The 19,185-nt window shown below is 47.5% G+C and overlaps 1 protein-coding gene across 3 annotated transcripts in view; it reads left to right on the forward strand.

Moving 5' to 3' along the window:
• TRMT6 (tRNA methyltransferase 6 non-catalytic subunit) overlaps window positions 1-19,185 on the forward strand; it is a 56,535-nt gene that overhangs the window by 1,660 nt on the left and 35,690 nt on the right. For all 3 annotated transcript variants that reach the window (XM_069768825.1, XM_069768828.1, XM_069768827.1), the window contains exon 2: window positions 15,557-15,681. In XM_069768825.1, coding sequence (XP_069624926.1) covers window positions 15,557-15,681 — 125 coding nt within the window. The remainder of the gene's footprint in view (window positions 1-15,556; window positions 15,682-19,185) is intronic.

The following is a 19,185-nucleotide window of genomic DNA, read 5'->3' on the forward strand; positions in this document are numbered from 1 at the left end:
CGTATAGTGCAGTGGGCCCCACATAGTCCTCCGTATAGTGTAGAGGGCCCCACATAATAGTCCTCCGTATAGTGTAGTGGGCCCCACATAGTCCTCCGTATAGTGTAGTGGGCCCCACATAGTCCTCCGTATAGTGTAGAGGGCCCCACATAATAGTCCTCCGTATAGTGTAGTGGGCCCCACATAATAGTCCTCCGTATAGTGTAGTGGGCCCCACATAATAGTCCTCCGTATAGTGTAGTGGGCCCCACATAATAGTCCTCCGTATAGTGTAGTGGGCCCCACATAATAGTCCTCCGTATAGTGTAGTGGGCCCCACATAATAGTCCTCCGTATAGTGTAGTGGGCCCCACATAATAGTCCTCCGTATAGTGTAGTGGGCCCCACATAATAGTCCTCCGTATAGTGTAGTGGGCCCCACATAATAGTCCTCCGTATAGTGTAGTGGGCCCCACATAATAGTCCTCCGTATAGTGTAGTGGGCCCCACATAATAGTCCTCCGTATAGTGTAGTGGGCCCCACATAATAGTCCTCCGTATAGTGTAGAGGGCCCCACATAATAGTCCTCCGTATAGTGCCCCACATAATAGTCCTCCGTATAGTGTAGAGGGCCCCACATAATAGTCCTCCGTATAGTGTAGTGGACCCCACATAATAGTCCTCCGTATAGTGTAGTGGACCCCACATAATAGTCCTCCGTATAGTGTAGTGGACCCCACATAATAGTCCTCCGTATAGTGTAGAGGGCCCCACATAATAGTCCTCCGTATAGTGTAGTGGACCCCACATAATTGTCCTCCGTATAGTGTAGAGGGCCCCACATAATAGTCCTCCGTATAGTGTAGTGTATGCAAATCGAAAGAATATCAACTTGTTCTATGCAAAATGCAATATAAACAAACATATTACTGAACAATGGTAGAAAACTTTATTAAATTGTATAAAAACAAAGATTAAAAAATAGCCAACAGTGCTAGGGTGAGCCAAAGAAACAGGCTCTATACTACAACTACCAGCATCCTTTGCGGTCCACTTTCCGGTCATGTGACTCGTGACACCTCTTATTCTTATTGGCCACTTCTCATATATAATGGGCATGTTTCTGCTGTGATGCCATTCCCCCTGACAAAGGCACGTCGCCGAAATGCGCATAGGGGCGGTGGCATCGCCATTTGGGTGTTGGTAAGCTATATTTGTACTCATTTTGCACTTCACTGCATGTACTACCTTGTTGATCTATGGACTTTAGTTTCAGGGGCCTTCTTTGGTTTGTATAATGGCACTATTGATTATATGTAGCCTGTAACTCACTCTTAACCCCGTAGTCTACAATCCATGCACATACTATCTTACTTATGCATTGGGGATCTATGGATCTTAGTATTGGGGGCCTTCTTCGGTTTGTATAAAGGCACTACTGATTGTATATAGCCTGTAACTTACTCTAAATCCCGGTGTCTACGATCCATGTACTGATATATTGCCCTGCAGTTTGTTATGCTTACTTTTGTGACTATTTTACCCATCCAATGCTGATGCCTCTTCTGTTTCTTTGGCTCACCTTAGCACTGTTGGCTATTTTTTAATCTTTGTTTTTATACAATTTAATAAAGTTTTCTACCATTGTTCAGAAATATGTGTTTGTTTATATAATAGTCCTCCGTATAGTGTAGTGGGCCCCACATAATAGTCCTCCGTATAGTGTAGTGGGCCCCACATAATAGTCCTCTATATAGTGTAGTGGGCCCCACATAATAGTCCTCCGTATAGTGTAGTGGGCCCCACATAATAGTCCTCCGTATAGTGTAGTGGGCCCCACATAATAGTCCTCCGTATAGCGTAGTGGGCCCCACATAATAGTCCTCCGTATAGCATAGTAGGCCCCACATAATAGTCCTCCGTATAGTGTAGTGGGCCCCACATAATAGTCCTCCTTATAATATAATGGGCCCCACCATGGTCCTCCTCGCAAAATAGTGGGGTAGCGGTGTCACAAGCCAAATATAATCGCCTTGTAGCCAGAGTTTGACATGTGTGACTTAGTCTCTGCCTGGATTTGGTCTCCAGCAGCCACTCCACAAGGTAGAAACAGGATCAGGGCTCCCAGTTTTTACAGTCAGATCAGAAATCCGTGGCCTATCCTGTGAATGCAGGAGATCTGTTTCAGGAGTAGCATTGACCGCGCTTCCCATAGACTCAATATAAGCAGAAAGTTGCTTCCACACCTGATGTGATTATGTTGGAGCCGGCTGTAGGACATTTTGCTCTGTCTGTTTTCTCCTTCTCCTCATTGGGGGACACAGACCGTGGTGTATGCTGCTGCTGCCACTAGGAGGCTGACACTTAGGCTAGGTTCATATTGCGTTAGAGCAATCCGTTTAGCGCCTGGCGCTAGCAGATTGCGCTAACGCAATGTTGTTTTATGGGGTCGCGTTAAACGTCCCCGCTCTCGCAGATCTCCAATCTGCGAGAGCGGGGAACGGACCTCGGGCACGCCGCAGACGCTGCAAGCAGCGTCCGCGGCGCGCCACAAAACACTGGCACATCGTTAGCGCGTGCCGAAAATGGCACGTGCTAGTGATGCGCGTCACCATTGCTGTTAATGGGCGCGCTAACGGATGCGTTGTACGGCGTTAATTTCGCCGTGCAACGCTGTCCGTTAGCGCGGTCACATTAACGCAATATGAACCAAGCCTAAGTGATACAAGAAAGTTCGCTCCTCCCCTGCAGTATACACCCTCCCACTAGCTCACCAGTCCTTGCTAAGTTGCTTAGTGTCCGTAGGAGGCACATGGACGGGTCTGCTATTCAGACCCCAAACTCTTTATTATTTTATTTTTACCTTTTACATTTTTGATTTTACGTCCGAGCAGCCCCCACTGTCAAAGCGGATGGCACAAGGAGGTGGACGGTTCCTCTCCACCTCCCTAACAAAGGGATAGTAGATTGAGGTTTACCCCTTTATCCCTGCACCGTCCACGCTGCAATACCTGACCTGCAGCAAAGCAATAGAGTGAACGCGCTTTCCTCGTTGCTAAAACCCAGTCATCACGGCGGCTCCATGCCGGGGCGCGCACCCATGGTGAGTGGATCCAGTCAGCGATGGGCCTCTGCAGCGGGATATTCACATGCTGACTGGCAGCCTCAGCTTCCCTGTGGCCCACCTCCCTGAGGTAACGCTCCGGCTGGCTGCGAAAATTTAGCTCCCGGCTTCGGCCAATGTGTAGGCCGCATCCCGGAGGTCGCGCCTGCACTATGACACACTAAGGCGGCTCCGCCCGCTTTTCTTGTGCTTCTCGCCTGGCACGGGAGCGCTCAATTTTCTCGGCCACTACAATGCCATTCACTTCTATCGCTGGTATTGCTCACGCCGGCTGCAGAAATTTAGGTCCCGGCTTGGACCTATTCATGGAAGTCTCGAGGCTCCGCCCACATCGTGTCTGTGGCTCTGCCCCTTCAATTAGCGCTTCTCGCTCTCTGCGAGTTTTTATCACCTCTGCAACTCCCGGTGGCCGTTTTGGTCCACCCGGCCGGCTCATACGGGGGCGACGGTTGTTTGCATTAAAGGGGCACAACGACTCTGCAACATCAGTACCCAGGTAAGGAAGTACCCAACCAGCATGCCCTGGTCTTAAAGGCTCATGACCAGCATGCCTTGGTCTTAAAGGCTCATGACCAGCATGCCCTGGTCTTAAAGGCTCATGACCAGCATGCCCTGGTCTTAAAGGCTCATGACCAGCATGCCCTGGTCTTAAAGGCTCATGACCAGCATGCCCTGGTCTTAAAGGCTCATGACCAGCATGCCCTGGTCTTAAAGGCTCATGACCAGCATGCCCTGGTCTTAAAGGCTCATGGCCAGCATGCCCTGGTCTTAAAGGCTCATGGCCAGCATGCCCTGGTCTTAAAGGCTCATGGCCAGCATGCCCTGGTCTTAAAGGCTCATGGCCAGCATGCCCTGGTCTTAAAGGCTCATGGCCAGCATGCCCTGGTCTTAAAGGCTCATGGCCAGCATGCCCTGGTCTTAAAGGCTCATGGCCAGCATGCCCTGGTCTTAAAGGCTCATGACCAGCATGCCCTGGTCTTAAAGGCACATGATCAATCCGAAGGCCGTCACCCTAAATGAGCACAGGAGCCCTCCGCCATTGATCCCAGTTTATCCCAGGGTACCTAGTTCCCCTCAGTGGACTTTGTCACTGACCACGATCCATGGTTTCTCTGACCAAGAGATTGAATCCCTCCATGAACCCTCTGTGGCTCGGAGTGCTCGCAGGGCCGATATACATGGTTCCTCTCCTACATGGGAGCCGTTGGCTAGCAGGGGCCGCAAGTATTCTAGAAACGCATAGGCGTCTAGAAACGTACAGGCATCTAGAAAACGGAAGTTTTCATTTCCTGATCTCTCTCCCCAATGATTTGCTGAGAACAAGGCTCTGAATATGGATCGGATATTGCCTTGGATCTGGACTTGCCAGAGCTTCAGTAAAGGATGGATTCACCTATTTATATCATCAACCAATCTCTGTACATTGACGAGAACTTCGGTTCTGCTCTAGACTACGCAGTGTCCCTCATAAGGAGACTAAACTCCCTCGTAGAGCATTTGCCATTCAGTCCGGATAAGCTATTCACTGGAACGAAGCCTCTACGTGGGATGCCATGCGTGGTCTGATTTTTAAGGGCGACGGGTCCTTTAAAGGGCACCGATCTCCCCACACTATCAACAGACGAGCACATGCAGTGTCGCCTCCATGTATCCTCTTCTGCATCCAAGCCTAACACAAGACAACCTGCCCTGTCCACCCAGGAACCTGAACTCTGTGGATGTACAGAGGCCCCCCTTCTTGGCGTCCAAACACACCCTCTGCATCTCCACTTTTTAGCAGATGATGCAAGAAGGCGGACGATCCCTCTCCACTTCCCTGTTAAGAGGATGGTGCACCGAGGGTTCCTAATTTTTAACTCTGCACTGTCAAAAGAGAGCGGCGATGGCAAGAGATGGCTTTTTCCCGAACTGCTGGATGCAACCGTGCATTCTGCCACTTGGCAGATTAACCGGTTAAAATCTCCTGTGGTATACCTACCAGTATCCCTGTTTCCAACAGACCCAGCCAGCAGTGGAAGGGTTGCCCAGGACAGTCTAGATCTAAGGCATCTTGGTTCCAAAAAGGGGAACGAAAAGTAAGACCGATCCTGGACCTCAAACTTCTAACAACCTTTGACAAGGTCCTCCTTTTTTGGATGGAGTTCCTCCGCTCAGCCATTACTTCAACAGAAAAAGGTGGAGTTTCTGGCATCCATCGACACTCGGGATGCTTACCCTCACGTTCCTATTTTTCCCCTCTTCAAAAGTTCCTTCGCTTTTCCATTCGCGAACAGCATTTTCAAGTCACGACCTTGCCCTTCGGCCTTGCTACCGCAGCCATTGTTCGCAAAGGTCATTGCGGCTCTCATGTTCCTTTTGCACCCTAGAGGCGTGGTCGTCCTGCCGTTTTTGGTCGACTTTCTAGCCGGTCTTCCAGGACTACGCTGAGTCGTCTATATCTCTTGCGATACCCTCTCACCTGGGCTGGCAGCTAAACTTAAGGCCCCTTCACATTAAGCGACGCTGCAGCGATACCGACAACGATCCGGATCGCTGCAGCGTCGCTGTTTGGTCGCTGGAGAGCTGTCACACAGACCGCTCTCCAGCGACCAACGATGCCGGTAACCAGGGTAAACATTGGGTAACTAAGCGCAGGGCCGCGCTTAGTAACCCGATGTTTACCCTGGTTACCATCCTAAAAGTAAAAAAACAAACAGTACATACTTACCTACCGCTGTCTGTCTCCGGCGCTCTGCTCTGCACTCCTCCTGTACTGTCTGTGTGAGCACAGCGGCCGGAAAGCAGAGCGGTGACATCACCGCTCTGCTTTCCGGCTGACCGACGCTCACAGCCAGTGCAGGAGGAGAGCAGAGCACAGCGCCGGAGACAGACAGCGGTAGGTAAGTATGTACTGTTTGTTTTTTTTACTTTTAGGATGGTAACCAGGGTATACATCGGGTTACTAAGCGCGGCCCTGCGCTTAGTTACCCGATGTTTACCCTGGTTACCAGTGAAGACATCGCTGGATCGGTGTCACACACGCCGATCCAGCAATGTCCACGGGAGATCCAGCGACGAAATAAAGTTCTGGACTTTGTTCAGCGACCAACGATCTCCCAGCGGGGGCCTGATCGTTGGTCGCTGTCACACATAACGATTTCATTAACGATATCGTTGCTACGTCACAAAATGCAACGATATCGTTAACAATATCGTTATGTGTGAAGGTACCTTTAGACAAATTTTCCTCATTTCCAGCCCAGTAGATCCTTTTTGAGGATGATCCTGCACACTTCCAGAAGGATTGTAATTTTCCCTCTAGCAATGTCGTGGCCCTTCAACAGGGAGCGCGCGCACTTGATCACTCATCCCCTCATTTCATTCGATTTGCTAGGAGGGTTCTGAGGAAAAATGGTGATGACAATGGAAGCAGTTTCCTTCACTCCGCTCGTTTTCAGCAAGATAGATACACCAAAAAAGAGACTAGCTTCACAAGAAAGGCCAATAAAAATATAATTTTTATTAATAGACAATAATTAAAACACAGTAATATTGGTGAGGGGACACCTCAAACACAGAACAAAAGGTGGGTAATCCAGAGGCTCCAAACAAATCATTACAATACAATACAATAGGGAGGGTGCCACAATCAGGAAACTAATAGGCGTACACAGTTTCCTGATTGTGGCACCCTCCCTATTGGCTAATATTGGGTTAAATACGATCACCAGCTGGCACCTAATCACCCCCAGACGAAGCATTTCAAGCGAAACGCGCGTCGGGTGTGGTGGGGTTCCAGGAGCGCTCCTATCTGGTAACTATACCGTATTGTACTTGCCTGTCTATTTCTCACTATGAGCTGTATGTTATCATTAGTAGGTACATGATTAATTGCATAGGGACACTTGTCTGAATATGTGTAATGCTAATTGTAATGATTTGTTTGGAGCCTCTGGATTACCCACCTTTTGTTCTGTGTTTGAGGTGTCCCCTCACCAGTGGCGTAACTACCGCGGTCGCAGCGGTCGCCAGTGCGACCGAGCCCGGCAGGTCAGGGGCCCGGGCCCGGCAGGCAGGCTCGGACTGGCAGTGCCTCCCCCCGCTCCAGGGCCCCCCCCCGCCGCTGCTGCTGCCTTGAATACTCACCCTGCTCCAGCGATGGTCTCGGCGTCTGCACTGCAGCTCGTTCCTGCTTGAGCGGTCACGTGACACCGCTCATTAAGATCATGAATATGCGCATATTCATGATCTTAATGAACGGTGTCACATGACCGCTCAAGCAGGAAGAAGGTGCTGCGCCGGCGCCGCCGCCTGGAGTCGGGACAGAGCGCGAGGGATGTCGGCACGGCCGTGCAGTGGGAAGACAGGTGAGTATGAGGGCCGGAGGGACGGGGGATGAAGGAGGACATAAGCCGGCGCGCCGAGCAGGAGCGGAGAGATAAGCCTGCATACAGGGGGGAATATAAGCCATGCAGGGGGGAATATAAGCCATGCAGGGGGGGATATGAGCCATGCAGGGGGGAATATAAGCCATGCAGGGGGGGATATGAGCCATGCAGGGGGGGATATGAGCCATGCAGGGGGGAATATGAGCCATGCAGGGGGGAATATGAGCCATGCAGGGGGGAATATGAGCCATGCAGGGGGGAATATGAGCCATGCAGGGGGGAATATGAGCCATGCAGGGGGGAATATGAGCCATGCAGGGGGGAATATGAGCCATGCAGGGGGGAATATGAGCCATGCAGGGGGGAATATGAGCCATGCAGGGGGGAATATGAGCCATGCAGGGGGGAATATGAGCCATGCAGGGGGGAATATAAGCCATGCAGGGGGGAATATAAGCCATGCATACGGGGGGGGGGGGGGAATATGAGCCATGCATACAGGGGGGAATATAAGCCATGCATACAGGGGCGGAATATGAGCCATGCATACAGGGGGGGAATATGAGCCATGCATACATGGGGAGATATGAGTCATGCATGCAGGAGGGGTAATATGAGCTATGTATATGGGATAGGAGGGAGATGAGCCATGCATACAGGAGGGGGGTCATTATACAGTATTGAGCATCATGTGTGGCCGTTATACAGTATGGAGCATCATTTGTGGTCATTATACAGTATTGGGCATTATGTGGGATCATTATACAGTATGGAGAACTGTGTGGCCGTTATACACTATGGAGCACTATGTGTGGGTGGTCATTATACAGTATGGAGCACTGTCTGGCCATTATACAGTATGGAGCAATGTGTGGCCATTATACACTATGGAGCATCATGTGTGGCCATTATACACTATGGAGCATCATGTGTGGCCATTATACACTATGGAGCATCATGTGTGGCCATTATACACTATGGAGCATCATGTGTGGCCATTATACACTATGGAGCATCATGTGTGGCCATTATACAGTATGCAGCATCATGTGTGGCCATTATACAGTATGCAGCATCATGTGTGGTGGCCGTTATACAGTATTGAGCATCATGTGTGGCCATTATTCTATGGGGGTTACATTGAGTTGTATGGCAGGGCTGCAGGGGGGGCCCCATTTGGAAGTTCGCACCGGGGCCCCTAACTTTGTAGTTACGCCACTGCCCCTCACCAATATTACTGTGTTTTAATTATTGTCTATTAATAAAAATTATATTTTTATTGGCCTTTCTTGTGAAGCTAGTCTCTTTTTTGGTGTATCTATATTGCCCTTCATGGCCATTATACTGGGATATAATTAGGTGTTATCGTTTTCAGCAAGTCAAACAGGCTTTCAGAGGGTAGGCTCTGAGCTCCTCCCTCATCCTGGGCCTTTCTCCCGGTTCAATGGTTATTAGTGACTACCAATGCCAGTCTTCTTCTCTCGATCATTGCTCTGGGGATCCGAACGGTACGGCTAGTCCTACAGCAGGTCCATTGCCTTCTGGCGGGTCGCCCCATCCAAATTCAATTGGATAATGCCACAGCTGTGCCATACGTCAATCATCTAGCAGGTACCCACGGTCAGGCGCCATGGCCGAGGTACCTCACTTTCTCTGATGGGCCGAGATATATCATTCGGTGATCTTGGCAGTACATATCCCAGGAGTAGAACTCTGGGCGGCAGACATATTCAGCCGTCAGGGTTCCCCTCAAGTGAGTGGGAACTTCACCCGGAAGTCTTCCATCAGATCTGCCTTCACTGGAGCTCTCCAGTTGTAGATCGGATGGCGTCCAGACTGAACGCCAATGTACTCGAGTTCATGGTTCGGCCTCGAGATCCAAGAGCCATCGCTCGCAGTGCATGCTCTGGTTCTTCCGTGGTACCATTTTCTATAACCCCTCTTCCACTACTTCCGAAGCAGAAAGGACCCCAGTGATCCTCGAGAATCCGCACTGACCACGTCAGTTTTTTGTTTCCGGAGCTAGTATCTTTCCGTCTTCTTGCAACAGGGAGTTTTCACATGTAGTTCTTCCCTATCGCATACCGTTAGATCTTTGGGACCTTAATGGTCCTGGGAGTCTTGCAGTAGACTCCTTTTGATCCGGACACACTTTTCTATCAGGGAAGGTCGCCCTTTTTTCTCTGCGATCTTGTCATCCTGAGGAGTCTTCAGAGCTTGCCGCTCTGTTTTTTCAGACCTTTTTCCCTTACCATCAAGGCAAGGTTGTCCTCAGGCCATCCCCATCCCTTCTTACCATGGTGGTATTGTATTCCCACTGTTATGAGGGCATCGTTCTGCTCTCATCTCTTTCGGCTCCAGTCTACAAAACGGAATGGGTTCCCCGTAATCTCAACGAAGTGAGTGCTCTGAGTAGGTATGTATCTAGGACGGCGTCCTTCCGAAGGTTGGACACTTTTTTTGGGCTTCCTGATGGTAAGAAGGCTTCCTGATTGTTACAGGAAGGGTTTAGCCGTTTCATCGGCCATGTTAGCCTGGTGGATTCGTTTCACCATCCAGGAGTCCTTCCATGTTAGATGTCAGCCTATCTCCCTGTCTATCGAGGGATCTATGCACCAGGCGTCTGCAAAGCACGCCTGCAAGCTTGTGGATTCGTCCAGTCCGCATGCATTTTTGAAGCACTACAATTCCCACACTTCCACAGATGTGAGTCTGGGCAGGCGGACTCTGCAGGCCGCGGTGTCGCACTTGTAAGTAGCGGTTACACAGGGCCTGATCTGATGTTGTCCCAACCCAGGGACTGCTTTGGGACGTCCCACGGTCTGTGTCCCCCAATGAGGCGAAGGAGAAATAGGGATTTTTGTGTACTCACCGTAAAATCCTTTTCTCCGAGCCATTCATTGGGGGACACCGCTCCCACCCTGTTATTAGCTTGTGCTTGTTTTATAATTTGACATGCTATACTCTCATATATAATATGACATACTATACGCTCATATGTTGTTATTGATCTCCTACTGCTTTTGCACTGAACTAGTTAGCTGAGAGCCAGCAGGAGGGTGTATACTGCAGGAGAGGAGTTAACTTTCTTTGTTTCACTTAGTGTCAGCCTCCTAGTGGCAGCAGCAGCATACACCCATGGTCTGTGTCCCCCCAATGAATGGCTCGGAGAAAAGGATTTTACAGTGAGTACACAAAAATCCCTATTTTATGTGGTCTCCACTTAATTATATTTAGAAGGTTTAACCCTCTGTATGTTACTTGTAAGGCTAAATCATGAATATGGGATACAGGTTTTAGCTTCTTGTTTAAAGGACTCGTTCACACAACCATATATTCGGTCCGAGTGCTGTCCATGAAAAAAACGAACTGCACTGTGCCCAATTTTATACAGGGGGCAGTACAGAGGAGCAATTTTCCTTTTTTCACTGACCAATCTGTTTATGAAAATAATCACAATCTGCACTAGTTTCTTTCATAAATCAGATGAGACTTGGCCATTCAAGTCTATGGTGTGCGAAAAACAATGTACGGAGCCACAGTATAACCTCTGATTATTATGGGTACATTGCAGTTCTGCAACATTGTAAACTGTAAGGGTATGTGCACACGTTCCGGATTTTTCGCATTTTTTCAGCGGAGGTTTTCCGCAGCAAAAATGCTTAAAAAGCGCATACATTAAGCATCCCTTCATTTTGAATGTATTCCGCAATTTTTGTGCACATCTTGCGTTTTTTTCCGCGATAAAAAAGCATCGCGGAAAAATATGCAGCATGTTCATTAATCTTGTGGATTTATCGCGGATTTCCCCCTATTTAATGCATTGGGAAGCTTCGGGAAAAAACGCGGATTTTATCCAGAAAATCTCCCGGTTTTGTTCAGGAAATTTCTGCGTAAAATCCGGAATTTGTGCACATACCCTAAATGGTTAATAGCTGCTGCTGTAAGAAGAGCAGATTTTACACAGATGACAAGTAAGAAAAAAATGCTTTTCTTTATGAAACTGTGACAGTTTTCAGGCTATGTTCAGGCATATGCGTTTTCAGCATTTTTTTTATGCTTTTATTATTATTATTATTATAGCACCATTTATTCCATGGCGCTTTACATGTGAGGAGGGGTATAGATAATAAAAACAAGTACAATAATCTTAAACAATACAAGTCACAACTGGTTTTTTTATACAATTTTTCTGGCTGAGTTCACACGGTGCATTTTTTTTTTTATGCAGTTTCTCGGCAGTTTTTCCATGCGGAGATGGGCCAAAAGTGCTATGGAGTCCTTATTCAAGCTAATTCAGCGACAATCCTGAGTGTTGTACACATGATCAGTAAATTTCCTTTGAGTATTTGCAGTACGTTTTTTTTTTCAGCAGCATGTCAAATCTGTGTGCGTTTCTGCAGCGTTTCCCACACATTGACTTCAATTGAGTCGGTTAAATCCGCAGGTATAAAAATGTTTGCGAATTTGCTGCAGATTTGCTGAGTTTCTGTTTGCGTTTTTACTACGGTCAGAGCGCTGCGAGGTCATGCTGTCAGATATTCAGCGTGATCCCACAACTGCGACCCACGGTAAAAAGCTTACCATAAGCCAGCAGTCGTGGTCCGTTGAGACTACTCCTCCTATCAGGCTATGTCTGCTGTCACTGAGAACAGTGATGACAGGAGCTGATGGGGAGACGCCTGTGCTCGCACTTTAAAAAAAAAAAAACACATTTAAAATATTTCTATACATATTCAAATGCAAATTAAAAAAAACATTATGTTCACCTAACGCCAAATCCCCGATGCCCTTGTCTCCTAGAAAAAATGTAAAATAATAAACCAACATATACTCACCTGTCTGCCGTAGTCCACGTAATCCCGAGTGTCCCATGGCCATCTCACGTGTAGAACAGTCACATCGGGAAACGTGACTGCTCTACCCCGCCAACGGCAATACACTGACACTAGGTAATCGCTCCTGCAGTGTATCACTGAGCTGCATGAGAGAGTTCACCAGAGTTCATCAGCTGATCAACGGCACCACTGCTGCGTGAGAAAATTCTCACCCAGCGGTGGTGCCGTAAGTGAGAGCACCGCAGCTGATCAGTTAATGAACTACGGTGAACTCTCTCGCGGCGCCTCCAGCAGTGTATCGCCGGCTGTCTTTGAGAACAGTCACATCAGTGACTGCCCTCAAAGTGATCAGGATCGTCATGGGACATTATGGATTATTTGTACTATATTTGAATGTCCACCTCTATTAGGTGTACACTCCCGAAAATGATGCACGTCAGAGCTTACGTCCGCTCTATTGTCACCATTATAGTCTATGGTGCATACGACCAAGCCCGTTTTGCATGGGATTTGGACGTATGCACCGACGGGGCCACCGAACGGTTGACGTAACGCGATATGAAAGCACCCTTATCTGTTCAATGCCCAACCTCAATAGGTAGTAATGGCAGATACACCGGCGCTGGATGCTTTTCTCACAACAAATGGCATTGTTATAAATAATCCAGTGCTAGATGGTGGAGAAAGGTAGAAAGTGACACGACATGTAAAAGGTTAATAGATAAATCAGCGGCGTCTGATCATTCCTCCGAGGGCACTTGTATGCAGCCTCCGCCTGGGGGCAGGACTATTTTGGTTCCCTGATGTCATTGTGTAATCCTCCAGAAGAAGCGGCGTTTTCCACAACCCTCCTCCAGATGACATCTGTCGATGAGGACGGCATATGTTCCTGCAGGATTCCATAAGGGACACCTCCAGCTTTATTATTAGGTCACGTTCTGCTTCCAATGTCTCCAGCTGATTCATTGATTTCTCATACTTTCCACGTCTTATTAAAGCCTAAAGTGCGCAGGATTCCTATTCTCTGTCTGTAATCTCATTTATCCCATGCCTTTTTGCTCGGCCGCTCTTCTCTTTAAGCGCAGTAAGGCAGGACAAATATAATAGTGGCCTCATAAATTACCTCCTATCGGGCTCGTATAGACAATGTACACTATTGCTTCCGCCAGGAGAATTTTGTTAGCGGTTCTATGGTCCCGAATCATGTCTTTCTCTGGAGGACGTCTGGAAATAACACCGGCAGACCATTGATTGAAAAAAGGATCTTGGTTGATTTATCTACACTTTTATATTTATTTTTTATACATGTGATAGGTGCTGAGGATTGGGGGACCCCCCCCACACCCCTTTTTAATAGCAGAGTTGTGCAGTAGCGCTGAAACATTAGCAAGCCAGAGCTATCGGTTCATTGAGGCGATGGCCAAGACAAATTGTACGCATAGAATGTATTGGATACTGAATCCGCACAGTTCAGTGACCACATGCAGATTCACTAGACCAGGGGTCCCCAACTCCAGTCCTCAAGGCCCACCAACAGGTCATGTTTTCAGGATTTCCTTTGCATTGCACAGGTGATGCAATTATTACCTGGGCAAGACTAAAGGTACCTTCACACATAACGATATTGTTAACGATATCGTTGCTATTTGTGACGTAGCAACGATATCGTTAATGAAATCGTTCTGTGTGACAGCGACCAACGATCAGGCCCCTACTGGGAGATCGTTGGTCGCTGAATAAAGTCCAGAACTTTATTTCGTCGCTGGACTCCCTGGAGACATCGCTGGATCGGCGTGTGTGACACCGATCCAGCGATGTCTTCACTGGTAACCAGGGTAAACATCGGGTAACTAAGCGCAGGGCCGCGCTTAGTAACCCGATGTTTACCCTGGATACCATGCTAAAAGTTAAAAAAAACAAACACTACATACTTACCTAACGCTGTCTGTCCTCCAGCGCTGCGCTCTGCACTCCTCCTGTACTGTCTGTGAGCCGGAAAGCAGAGCGGTGACGTCACCGCTCTGCTTTCCGGCTCACAGACAGTACAGGAGGAGAGCAGAGAAGCAGAGCGCAGCGCTGGAGGACAGACAGCGTTAGGTAAGTATCTAGTGTTTGTTTTTTTTAACTTTTAGCATGGTATCCAGGGTAAACATCGGGTTACTAAGCGCGGCCCTGCGCTTAGTAACCCGATGTTTACCCTGGTTACCGGCATCGCTGGTCGCTGAAGAGCTGTCTGTGTGACAGCTCTCCAGCGACCAAACAGCGACGCTGCAGCGATCCGGATCGTTGTCGGTATCGCTGCAGCGTCGCTTAATGTGAAGGGGCCTTTAGGAAATCCTGAAAACATGACATGTTGGTGGGCCTTGAGGACTGGAGTTGGGGACCCCTGCACTAGACGGTAGCACTTTGGACGCAGCGGACATGTGCAGCATCCAAAGGGCTGCTAGTTCCAGTTTGTCAGCACATATCATTATGAATGAAGGTTCATCAAAGGTTAATCAAAAATTTTTTTTTTGCTTAGCATGGTAAGTTAAAAAGCTTTACAAATTGCTTTATTAAGTAAGAGATTTCGCTTCATTCCTGTAAAAATATTAATAATAATTACATTAATAGGTGCCAGAGCTTGTTTGCTTGCCTGCCATTAGCTGCATTGATATCAGAACATTCTTATTTGGAGTACAGATGATGGCAGTGAAAGGGTCAGTTCAGCACCTGTGTCTCACTAAGGCCGGGTTCATATTGGCTTATTTTGCAGTCAGTATATGGACTGCAATGCCCAGAATGACCACAGGTGTCCTCACCCCAATGTACAGCTTCATAGAAACATGAGGCTATAAGTTGGGAGACCTGTGGTCATCCTGGGCATTGCAGTCCACATACCGACTGCGAAATACGCTCTTATGAACATGCTCATTGCAGTCTGTGTATGGGCAGTGAAATCCCCTGTGTGAGCTTGGCCTAACTCTGGGGAGAAGTTGCTGCAGGAGTTTATTCTTATTAGCACAACACTCAGAGGAGGACACAGGAGCTGACCCATCTCCCCCAAGTGATTTGCAAAGTCTCAGAACTTTCCATGCTGGACAAAATTTTATATATAATTAAAAAAAAAAGGTTTAGTTCCTCTTGAATTACTCTTTAGTTAATCTGCAGGCTGACAAGTCTGACGGGTACATGAGCCATCACAATCCCTGTGTGCTTTCATCTCAAATCAGGTACATTTACTAATGATATTTTTTTTATCCAACAGGAAAGTAATATTTGAAAAGCAATGGATCTACCTGGATAACGCAGTCGGTAAAAATTACGGCACAATGTTTGAGATAACCGGAGGTGGAAATCTTCAGACGAAGAGCAGTGTGGTGGCCTCAGCAGGTACGGCTTTACCGTCTGTGTGAGTGGTCTGCTATATCCGGCTGATATGTTATTGTATCCCCTGATAATAAGCAACACAAGGTTTCTGACATCCTCTTATCTATTGCTCCCACCTTTATGGGAGTTATCTCCCTCTATTCAGGGAATCGGCGTCTCCACAAACAGCTTTCTAATTCTGTGGCTTGGAGAGGCGAGGAAGACATAGAAAACCCAAATGTAACCGCCTAATGACAGCTATGCATGCTTTGTGAGGCACCTTGCTGCCGTTGCAACCCATTAGTACCTCGGGGGAGGGAAGGTTAGCAGTTCTGGGGCTGATTGGACAACAAAACATCTTCTCCCTTTGTCTTATCCATTGAGATGCTGCAGTAGCTGTGACTGTAGCATCTAAGACTACGGCCCACTATCTGTGTTTGGTCAGTATTTATTCTCAGTATTTGTAAGCCAAAACAGGAGTGGGTGATAAATGCAGAAGTGGTGACGTGTGCCTATTATGCCTGTCCTCTGACAGGCATAATAGCCGTAGACAAAGTCTATGTGCACACGATGCGTTTTTTGTTTTTTTTTTGGGGGGGGAACGCGTGGAAATGCTTCAAAAACACAATGGAATTACTAAAGCAAGGTAATGCAATGACAATCCTGAAGTGTTGTGCACATGATCTGCAAATTTCCGTCCGTATTTGCAGCTTTTTATTTTCTGCAGTATGTCAATTCTTTTTGCGTTTCTTCAGCTTTTTTGACTTATTGACTTCAATTGAGTCAGTCAAATCTGCTGCAAAAATGCAGGTGTTTTTGCGTATTTGCTGTCAAAAACACTGGGATTTGTCAAAGGGAAATTATATCAGAAGGATAAAGTGTGTGAGCGGAGAATGTGCGTGTGTCTGTCTGTGTATGTGTGTACCCAGGCGTCATCTGATGGGACTACTACTCCCATCCTGCTACGTGTTTTGGTACATATAACAGAGACAGTATGAGCTAATGATGGGAGACTAGTCTCATCATCCGGCTCCTGTGTTCATTTGTAAAAAAAATCAAAACATTTACATAATTATATACGTACATATTCACATACAAAACGCATACTCACCGATAGCCTAATCCCTGATGCCCGTGTCTCCTGCAAACAATAAAAAAATAAATCCTATACTCGCCTTTCCGCTGTAGTGTATTTAATAGCCGAGTGTCTCACATCGATCTCACCCAGCCGCTGGCAATACACTGACAGGAGGTAATCGCTCCCACACTGTATCACTGAGCCGCCGTGAGAGTTCACTGGAGTTCATCAGCTGATCAGCTCCGGTGCTCTCACTTACGGCACCGGTGCATGGGAAAGTTCTCACACAGCGATAGTGCCGTAAGTGAGAGCACCGGAGCTGAAAAACTTCGGTGAACTCTCACGGCGACTGTGATACACTGACAGGAGGTAATCGCTCCCGCAGTGTATCTCCCAATGTGACTGTTCTACACGTGAAATCGCCGTGGGACACTCAGTATTAAATGGACTACATTGGACAGGGTAGTATTATATGTTCAGAATCCGTCCTTTCCTCAACCATCAATCTACTAAAATGCTTGTGCATGCCCTCATCATCTCCCGTCTTGACTACTGTAACATCCTTTTCTGCGGCCTCCCTGCTAACACCCTTGCACCTCTCCAGTCCATCCTCAACTCTGCTGCCCGACTAATCCATCTCTCTCCTCGCTACTCCTCTGCTTCCCCCCTCTGCAAATCTCTTCACTGACTCCCATTCCCTCAGCGTATCCAGTTCAAATTGCTAATACTGACCTACAAAGCCATCCATAACCTGTCTCCTCCATATATCTCTGAACTAATCTCCAGATATCTTCCATCACGTGATCTCCGGTCCTCCCAAGACCTCCTTCTCTCCTCCACACTTATTCGCTCCTCATCCAACCGCCTCCAAGACTTCTCCCGAATATTCCCCATCCTCTGGAATTCATTGCCTCAACACGTCCGACTATCAACCACATTCAGATCCTTAAGACGGAACCTGAAAACCCATCTCTTCAGGAAAGCCTACAGCCTACAATGACTCTTGCCTCCTCACCACTACCGAAGCTACCGCCTCACCAACACCAGAGCTCCTGCAACCCTCAACCTACTGTCTCCTTCCCCATAATCCTGTAGAATGTAAGCTCGCAAGGGCAGGGTCCTCGCCCTTCTGCATCAGTCTGTCATTGTTAGTTTGCTTACTGTAAGTGATATCTGTAACTTGTATGTAACCCCTTCTCATGTACAGCACCATGGAATGAATGGTGCAATATAAATAAATAATAATAATAACAATATGTTGGTTTATTATTTTTTGATTGCAGGAGATGAGGGCGTCGGGGATTAGGTGTTCAGTAAGTATGGTAAATTTAGATTCAATAAAGGAGTCTGTGTGATTATTTCAAATATAGGACTTTATTCTGGCTGTGTCTTTATTTACCATGTAACTATAGGATTAGTAATGGAGAGGTGTCTTATAGACTCCTCTCCATTACTAAGCCGTGGGCTTGATGTCTCCTGACAATACAAAAGTGACATCAACCCCACAAATATGAACCCCACTTGCCACCCCTACAGGGCAAGTGGGAAGAGCAAGGCTAAGTGCCAGAATTGGCGCATCTATAAGATGCGCCATTTCTGGGGCGGCTGAGAGCTGATGGTTTTTAGCCTGGGGGGTGCCAATATCCATGGCCCCTTCTTCCCAGACTATTAATATCAGCCAGCAGCTATCTACCTAGCCTTTGCTGGTTCGATGTTATAGGGGGACCCCATGTCAATTTTTTTCTGGGGTTTGCCAGTAATCTAGCCAGCAAAGGCTATGCAAACAGCTGTGAGCTGATATTAATAGCAGTCATCAAAGCAAAAGGTGGCTACTTTGAAGAACCTAGAATATAAGACACGTTTTCAGTTGTTTCACACTTTTTTGTTAGGTATATAATTCCACATGTGTTAATTCATAGTTTTGATGCCTTCAGTGTGAATGTACAATTTTCATAGTCATGAAAATACAGAAAAATCTTTAAATGAGGTGTATATACACACACGCACAGTATATCTTTATTTAGCTCTATGGATTTAGAAAAAAGCATGAAAAAGCGAAGAAAAATGCAACAAAAACGCACAGATTTTCCTCTGCGTTTTTCTGCCAAGAGATGCAGAAACCTTGCAGAAATTTCTGCAAGAAAATACACAATGTGCGCACATAGCCTAAGGGGTTGAGTTGCTGAGACCAGGATTGCATCAATCACTGCACTTATACCAGGAGCAGGCCTGTGTAAGCAGATGTTCAGTATTTGGCAGTATTTTACCTCAGTATTCACTGTGCGCTGCTGGGGTTTCTGACCCAGGACCGGAGGTATGTATGCATTGTACATACTCCCGGCCAGTGGGCACAGACTTGCTCCATACACTTGTATGGAGCGAGGCCATGCCTTCTAGTCAGCCATACCCACTAAACAGCCGCGTCACTAGACGGGACGCGAGGCTACACC

The sequence above is a fragment of the Ranitomeya imitator genome, chromosome 5 (genome assembly GCF_032444005.1).
Source record: "Ranitomeya imitator isolate aRanImi1 chromosome 5, aRanImi1.pri, whole genome shotgun sequence".
In the NCBI taxonomy this organism is placed as follows: domain Eukaryota; kingdom Metazoa; phylum Chordata; class Amphibia; order Anura; family Dendrobatidae; genus Ranitomeya; species Ranitomeya imitator.